General features: G+C 34.6%; 1 protein-coding gene across 1 annotated transcript; it reads right to left on the reverse strand.

The window, feature by feature from the left end:
* Window positions 1-2,587: 2,587 nt before the first annotated feature.
* Window positions 2,588-4,382, reverse strand: LOC110734876. The gene is made up of 4 exons (XM_021915006.1): window positions 4,216-4,382; window positions 3,859-4,077; window positions 3,495-3,764; window positions 2,588-3,386 (listed from the first exon to the last, which is right to left on the reverse strand). The coding sequence occupies exons 2-4, from the start codon at window positions 3,955-3,957 to the stop codon at window positions 2,919-2,921; spliced, it is 837 nt and encodes a 278-aa protein (XP_021770698.1). The 5' UTR covers window positions 3,958-4,077; window positions 4,216-4,382; the 3' UTR covers window positions 2,588-2,918.
* Window positions 4,383-9,154: the final 4,772 nt, after the last annotated feature.

The raw sequence follows: 9,154 nt of genomic DNA on the forward strand, positions 1-9,154 counted from the left end.
CCTAGTGATGCTTGTGGTATAGCTTATTGGGGCATGAATGAGTATAATAGGGGAATGGTTGAGGACATGAATAATGATAGATTTTGTCATTTGTCTATTCATGAGGCTTGGGATTTGTTCACATGGATTGCTAGGGACTCTTTAGATGGAGAATCGCATGTTTCTTGCTTTGATTCTCAATGCCAAGATTCTTTTAATTTTTGCATGAATTATCTTGATACTTCTTATGTGCCTTGTGATAATCCAAGTATGCAAATTGACACCTTTCCCCCTTATGCTCATTTTGATGAGGTTTGTGCTAATTTTGATGACACTAGTAGAAAAAGGCTTATTTGCGTCGCTCATTTAAGTCATTTGCGTCGCTCCTAGGCGCGACGCAAATAAGAGTCATTTGCGTCGCTCCTTTATAAACAAGCGACGCAAATTACTTTTTTGATAAACTTATTTTTTTGTCATTTGCGTCGCTCCTTTATAAATAAGCGACGCAAATAACTCTTCTGACAAACTTATTTTTTGTTATTTGCGTCACTCTTTTATAAAGGAGCGACGCAAATAACTCTTCAGATAAACTTATTTTTTGTTATTTGCGTCGCTCCTTTATAAAAGAGCGACGCAAATGAGTTTTCTGATAAACTTATTTTTATTCATTTGCGTCGCCCCTTTATAAACAAGCGACGCAAATGACTCTTTAGATAAATTTTTTTTGTTATTTGCGTTGCTCCTTCATAAACAAGCGACGCAAATGACTCTTCCAATAAACTTATTTTTTGTTATTTGCGTCACTTGTTTATATAGAAAACTGCTGTATTTACGTCACTTGTTTGTTTAATGAGTGACGCAAATGAGGTGAATTTTTTTTTTAATTATAATATAATAATTGCCTTATATGTTTGTAGTACCTGTTTTCCTAGGTATAAAGTAATATGCTAACGCTAATATAATTGAAATTAAAATGCAATATTATTGAATAATGCAAATGTAAATTTCGGCAGAGTCTCCTTTGTAATTTGGCCTACCCATAAAATTGGGAATGACGACATTATATTAACAACCTGTCCAATAATTTACATCTTAATATCATAGACATTATGCTCATCATCCCAACACCAATCAACCAAATTACTTCATTTCAAGCCTATAATCCAAAACAAGAGTCAAACATGCGCTAAGTGGTAAATCTAAAGTTCAACATTACATATAAAATACTCTGCCCAAATATCTCGGATCTCATTTATCTCCTCCTCGGTGTACGGTGTAGTTCTTGAAAAATCCTATCAACACAACAAATATACAAGAGGAAAGTTTTAATTCAAGATTGTAGCTAACATCAAATTGTATTTATCAAACAAAAATGAAATATTTGACAACTCATACTTGAATAAGATCTTCACTACTATGGTGATGTTCAAGTATTTCGTACATATCACGCATGACGTAGTAGCCACAATCACGTCCACCTAATTGTTGAGGACACTACATGTAATATATTTGTAAGTTGAATTAAATTGCTATACTTCAATTATTAAGAAACTAAAAGTTAGGGTAAGAAATTAAGGTAACCTGTCCCAAATGCCATGTCAATTTACTTCCCCTAGATTGTCCACTTAATGCCTTAAAACTTCGAAAAGCACTACACATTTGAAACAAATAACATATATATTACCCTTACACACATAAAATCATGACATTAATATCAAACTAGACTTACTTTGTTATTGCAAACTTAATTGCTAAATTTCGCTTCTGCCTCAAAGAATCAAAGATGATGACTTCACGCTTAGCCATGCATAAGACAAAAAGAACCCAATGATTCCTATATAATAAATTAGACACACATTTGTAAAAGAGTAAAATAATATCAATAATTTGCAAAGTTCAAATAAATACAAGTTCAAAGTTTATACTTTTCATGGTATGGGCATAAGATGAACTGCTTAGATTTTTGTTTTTCCATCAGATGTGTCATGTATAGTAGGATAAAATCAGCATCACTATGCAAATAGGTTTCTGAAATCATTTCCGGACACATGAATCCGATGGAAGCCACTTCCTCCGTATCGAGTAAGTCACTCAAGGCCCTACATATATATCATGTAATAACATTATAAATGGTAATAAATAAGTATATGGGAAGAGTGAAATTTGAATATCTTACATCATAAAAACTTGCAAAACTGAAATATTCAGCCAAGCTCGTGTGAGAAGTTTATTGACATCTTCACGTTTGATAATGATGTCCTTACTGTCTTCATAACTAAAGGTCCAAGCATCAGCCTTAACCTTAATAGTTTCACCTTCGGGTAATGAAGATAACAAACTATTCAAAGACCCACACTTCTGAGATAAGTTTTCCAAAGCATAATCCATAAGAAAAACTTTTTTTGGATTGGTGTTGGACTCTTTTGTTTCGCGACCACTTTCAACTACTTTCATTTTGTCTTGCATGTTTTCTTTGACCGCTTTGTTGTTACCATTGTTCTTATTTGATATGAATTCCTAATCAATAGTAAAGCAAATCTATTCAACAATTTGCTATATTTTGTATGACAAACTATATGTAAATTGTTACAAAAATAATTTACCTTGTCATGCATAAGTGAAACCAAGTATTTCGGCCATTGGGTAAATGTACCATGAGCATGCTTAAGTTTCTTGATGACTGAAGAAGGAACTGGAACCGAGAATTCTTTGAACTCGTCAAAAAAATCATCAACACTCACCCTCACGTGATCCGGAAGGAGGTTACTATGATGATCAAGGATTAACTCCGGATGATATGTACCTTCAGCTACAATGACTTTCTCAGAGTCATTTTTCAACAATGATAGCCGAAAATGAACCGGTTCCTTATAAAGATAAAAAAAATCATAATTAAAAAATATAGAAAATTGAGTTACAAAGTTAAAAGTATGTCGCAGTCATAAATCATTAAAAAAAAGATACAAAATATAAAATAACAAAGTGTTGGATACCTGTATGTTTGCAAATGGATCATCACCCACTGATTGGCAACTACTAGGATTTTGTTGAGTCGTCCGACCTATGTTATTCATTTCAGTTGGAATTTGAATACCTATCTGTTTAGCAAATAACATAAACTTCTCTTGAACCATGGAATCCATTTTAGAATCCATCTCCTGCATAGTCTCCTCTCGTACCCTCCGGGCTACTCTTGCCTCTAATTCTTCCAGCTCATCATCTTCGAATTCCCTACCCCGTCGGCCACTACGCCTCTCTCCGGATCCACATACAGCTTTAATGCCAATTCCACTGCCAAATGCTATTGCCCGACCATTACGATCTTTTTTCCCAAGGGCACGAGATAAGATATCATCATGCCTATTAGGAACAAAGTTTCCTTTAGCTTGTTGCTTTCTCCAATTATCCTACACAATGACTTCAAGTTAGAAAACTTTGGTTGCAATACATAAACTTAACAAAATATATTCAAAATTGAAATAAAGACTTATTACATATACTTATTATATACTTACAATGGATTCTTTCACCTCTCTTGTTTTCTCATCCGGCAAATAAGGATTTCCCTTATCATCTTCTATTGATCTTGCTAGAAGCCAAGCATATGTCCTATTCGGCAAACTAGACACAACCGAAGAACAAGATGAAGTACTGGATGCTGAAGATGTCGTGGGAATATACCCTTTTCTACGCCATACAATATTCATTTCACCATATGATTTGGCTCCTAAATGGTGAGGGTATTCGTTGAAAGACTGGCTTTGTCTTGCCTTCTCACTGATTTCCTATTTTCACGAGCATAAATGAAGATTAGTACATAAGAATCCGTTAACAAAGTATTAATAACCCGCATGATCATTGATATTAATACACACAAACCTTAAAATCATCTGTAGTATGCTCCTCAACAAATGTTTTCCATATATCCTCAGATATGAAATCATAGAGTACATAGGGCATTCTTTTCTCCTTCGGCATATTCCTGGTACATGTGATCCAACCACTGACCAATTTTGTTTTGAAATCTCTCCAAGTTTTATCACAAGTGCGTAGGACCTTTTTTTTCTTGTCTTCATCTTCTTCGATTTGAAACTCTCTCTACGCAAAAAATTAAAAAAATAAAAAAAGTTAGTAAATAATTTCATCATATTCAAATAAATTGTTTTCATCATATTCAAATAATGTCAAAATGATCATATAATAGTATAACATTTAACATATAATAGTGAATATTACCTTAACATCTTCCCACAAAGTGTCTTTTATTCCTTGTGGAACTTGATTCCAATCTTTATACAATATAGACACCTTTGCACGACTTATTTCACCAACATGAATTTTGTATGCTTTTGCCCACTTTCCAATGGGTCGACACAATTCATCCCATTCAAGCACTCTAGGAACCCCAGGTATGGATTTTAGGCCCTTTGAAGGACCTCTTGGCTTTTTTTTCTTATTTATGAGAGTCGGTTGTTTGTTGCTCTGATTGTGATTGATTCATTCCCGTCGGGAAACATTTCTACTAAGGCTTCTAACAACTGCGTAAAACCCTTGTCAGTCCAACAATTACTCGCCTTTAAGTTGAATAACTTCATAATAGCACCAAGTTTAGTGAACTTTGTACAACCAGGATATAACGGGGTTTCAGCAGCTCTCAAAATACTATCATATGTCTAGGGACACTCTGTGAAATGGTCTTCAACATCTTGCATCATTTCATCTATCCTGTCCTTCTCCACTTCACTCTCACTTTCAACACCAATATCATCAGCTGTATCGATATCCTCACCTTGGGGGTCATTATCATCATCACAATGATTCTCATCTTCCCTTGGACAACAACTAGAACTTGCCTCAATATATATGCTCTCACCATGCCATGTCCACCTCGTGTAGTTTTCTTTAAACCCACGACGAATTAGATGATCTTTAATATCAACTATATCACGATATCCCCTCGAATTATTACAGTCACAACAAGGACAAAGAATATTCTTTGATTTATTCTTTGTTTGGTGTTTTAAGGCAACAGTGCTAAACTCTTCAATTCCTCGTAAAAAACTTGTACAATTTCGTTTACCATACATCCAACTTCGATCCATTTTCAACCACTAAATAACAAAATTAATTTTAAGATAATGTGTATATATAGCTCCTTAACCATAAACAAGAATATAAGGCATCAAACATTTTTATTCAAAGTTTATATCATGTAAATGCAACTCCGGATGATCCAATAAGGTCCTTATCACTCCAACCTAACCCATTCTTGAATGTCCTATCTCACTAATAACTACTTGTAAAGTTTAGTTCTAAAGAAAATCCGGCAGCATTTCCCTATAGCTCTCCAAGCACACAATGTAGATAATCGGCCATCAACATATGTACCCAAAGAACAATCGGGAAATAGTGAGCCATGATCTTCTTAGATCCAAAACAATTCAAGTAGTTATCACCTAAATGAGATAGAACATTCAAGAACAGTCCCAAACCGGGGACTATTCAAGACTTACTCCTAATGAGTAAGCCCTGAACGGGTATCTAAGTCAATGATGCAAGTATTATTGCAATTCCAATCAATTATATCACAATTAAAAATCTCATACAATTCACAATCATTATACCAACCAGAACAAATAAGTTAATATTGCAAAGAATGGTTCAGATATATATACCACAAGTGAAGACAATCTCGTATGCGTACTACCGCCTTAATCGTTTGTCCACAACCAGAACCTCGAGCAACTTGTGGAATTCACTTCCGCATAATTAAGAATCTGCCATAAAAAATTACATATATTAAACCAACATAGTTGATTCAAGTTAATCTGCCATGTGATATAAAAGTTGTTATTCGGCATTGATTCTATTCTTTAATCCTCTTTTTGTTTTCTTTTCTGATCAAATTTGACTTTATTACATATCTTTATAAGTAAAGGTGGGGGTGCATAACTGCATATGTAATAGTCAGGTGTGACGGGGTTCAAGCAAAGAGTAGGAATCTTAGTGGATTATAATTTTCACCAAAACCTTACCTAATTAATTAATCATACTAATAATTTTCTTCATAAAATCAGATCAAGCAACCCATTCCTAAGAGGTATTCACAATATTTGACTCACGTGACGCCATGTGAGTCCGTGGGAGCAATTTTTTAATTAATGGCAGATCTACTGGTACAGTACTCACCCCCTTTCCTTTATATCTTATTGTTTATAGTGGACATGAATACATACAACATATACTATATATGATGATCACAGAAAGTGACCAAACCAAAAGGGACAGTCCAAATATTAAGTATCTTTGTCCTTGTGATTATGATAATCACTTTGTCTGACCACGTATTTGTGTGTGTGCTCGTGATCCTAAATCTCATAGAACAAGAGCGAGCACGAGAGAAATAGAGTTCAGGACATTACTGAAAGTGCCTAAGTAGAGGTACTTGTTCTCATAAACGCACCCAATTCGTGCTTCCCATCGCCCATTATGATGATGCCTACAAAAAAATTAAATGATAAAAAATAATTTTAATAAGACATTCAAAGAATCATTGATGTCAACCAGTAGTATATTGCAAAACAGCAACTGTAAAAATCTATAGACTAAATGCAAACAAATTTGCAGAACAAATGGAGCACTAACAATTATGCATAGTAAAAGAACACAATCTATTAAATTACTTTAGTTTGAAGTTTGAAACTTCAAAGAAACCATGGTATTTCAAAAAAAAAAAAAAAAGCCCCAAACAACTTTTGCCGCAAATTGATCCAGGCTTTGAACAGTGCAATAGTATTTCACTAGGTGGAAGAACAGATCGCATAAAAGCAGGCTTTGCAGGTGAACAACTATGTCAAGTTGACTGCACTACTACGCCAATAACATGAAGTAATAATAAGCTCCTTACCTAACTAAACTACATAGAGAAAGTAAAAGATAATTTCCTACACGCCAGAGAAAAACTAAGGCTGAGTACATAACCTGTAAGGCTGTGATACCTTCACAAGTATCCGCCTAATTCTAAAGGTCAAAGACCAAAAGAGAAAAAGTTCAACATTTGCTCCATAATTATACCGTACATAATATTGAAAAGATCCCAGATGATTAAGCCTAGCATTCCAATTACAATATCACTTCTCTATTAGGACATAAGCTAGAGGCCTGGCTTATCATGCAACGCCTTCTCGGTTTTTTAGTTTTTAAAAGTTACTACTGGCTTAAATTGCAAAGTTAACAATTTATTCATGCGTTATTGACTATGCTATTTAGGCTTGGGTATGCCGGTATGGTACATATTCGTTTCAGGGACTATACAATATGCTCAAATGACTATGCTATTCTACAGACTGTTCAAAGATGCAAACAAGCAACCAGTAGTATATTGCAAAACAACCATATAAATTCAATGACTATGCAATATGCTCAGATGAAAGTTGACTTCAAAAATTCAATGACTGAAATTCACAAGTATGCAATATGCTTAAATGAAAATTCAATGACTAAAAATTATAAAAATTCAATTAATCTGCCATATAAATTCTAATTAGTGAACTAACACTAAACCTGAAATTAAACTAAGTCATTGTTCAAGTTAAATGCTACATTCTATCTACCATGAAAAGATTGAACATAAATAGAAGCAATCTTACCATAGGTGAAATTGATTTCTAAAATTCAACAATGTCGAGCCGAAATCGATTTTTGGGGGCTAAATTAAGCGATTTTTCCACTCGAAAATTCAAAAATTCAACATTGCTGTAATTTGCTTGAACTTCCTCGGGTTTTAGGGGGCGAAATTAAGCGATTTTTCCACTTGAAAATATCAATTATTGCTCGAATTTTTTCAGCAGGATTTTTAATTGATTTATTTGGGGTTTCTAGGGTTCGAATTCGTATGGAATTGAGTACATTTTTTGCTCGAAATGGGGGATTTTTGGTCGAAAATAATCAATTTTTCTGGGGTTTAAGGGTTCGAATTAATTAGGGTTTTTGGTCTAAATTTTTGCTCAAAATTGCTCGGATTTGCTGCCGATTATGGGTGTTGAACTTCATTGCGATTTTGGATGTTGAATTTGCTGGGGAATTGCAGTTTTTTGGGCGAATTTGTGAGTGTTTTTTTGGCGAATTTGTTGGATTGAAGGGTCGAAATTAAGCAACTCTATTTAATGAATTAGTGAAAGTGAAAAGCTAAGGTCAAAAAAGCGCAGGATGGGTAACCTAAAGTGCAACAGAGTTATTTGCGTCACTTTATAATAAAAATGCGACGCAAATAACAAAATCTGAAATGCTGAAAATTTGTTATTTGCGTCGCTCATTTATTAAAAGAGTGACGCAATTTATTCACTGCCTTCTTTGCGTCGCTTGTCAGTAAATGAGTGACGCAAATAAGTTTATTATTTGCGTCGCTTCAATAAATAAGAGCGACGCAAATGATAGAAAGCTAACATACACTTGTTTTTTGTGTCGCTTCTTTAATAACAAGCGACGCAAATAACTTTAAAGTATGGTAAAAATACACATTTGCTTCGTTCTTTAGAATGAGTGACGCAAATATGGCGACGCAAATGAGCCTTTTTCTACTAGTGTGATGTGCAATTTGACTTTGATCATGAACCTCAACCCAATAACATTGACGCCCAAATTCTTTCTCAAATGCAATATCACACCCAACAACTCCAAGAGCTTCAAGAGGAACAAAAATTGAGAGAAGTGAGGCTTGCCTAAGTGATGAGTGCTTTGGTTGATGTAAATGGATGTGAGGCACCTCATTTGGAGTTTGAGAGTGTTGTTGAGGATGATGTAGGGCAAGGGTGTGAAGTTGAGGGGAGATTTTCTTGTCATGAGAGGATTTTGATCCTTTTCATTCCCCATTTGAGCTTAAATTCAATCCTTCCCCTTATTCATCCCCTTTAAGAGATTCCCTTGGTGAGGATGTGAGTGATCCATCTTCATGTTTGAATGAGGGATTTCATGAAGATGATGATGAGTTTGAGCAATCAAGAGAGATTGAGAGTCCCTTGAGTGATGGTGGAAGAGTTTTGAATGAAGAAAATGTTGATTTTGAGGATTCCAACCCCTTTCCCTATCTTGATCAGTCTACCTTGCACGTTTGTGAGCCTTCTATCCATGAGTCTTTGGACTCATTTGAGGTTATGGCTAGTATGTTCATTGAAGG

The sequence above is a fragment of the Chenopodium quinoa genome, unplaced genomic scaffold (genome assembly GCF_001683475.1).
Source record: "Chenopodium quinoa cultivar QQ74 unplaced genomic scaffold, ASM168347v1, whole genome shotgun sequence".
Lineage (NCBI taxonomy): Eukaryota > Viridiplantae > Streptophyta > Magnoliopsida > Caryophyllales > Amaranthaceae > Chenopodium > Chenopodium quinoa.

Excerpts from the sequence above, each read along its gene's own strand:
- LOC110734876 (XM_021915006.1), bottom strand. The coding sequence starts at position 3,957 with ATGCCGAAGGAGAAAAGAATGCCCTATGTACTCTATGATTTCATATCT. Across the intron at positions 3,765-3,858 it reads ATACTACAGATGATTTTAAG|GAAATCAGTGAGAAGGCAAG; the intron begins GTTTGTGTGTAT and ends TCGTGAAAATAG. Across the intron at positions 3,387-3,494 it reads GAGAGGTGAAAGAATCCATT|GATAATTGGAGAAAGCAACA; the intron begins GTAAGTATATAA and ends GTCATTGTGTAG.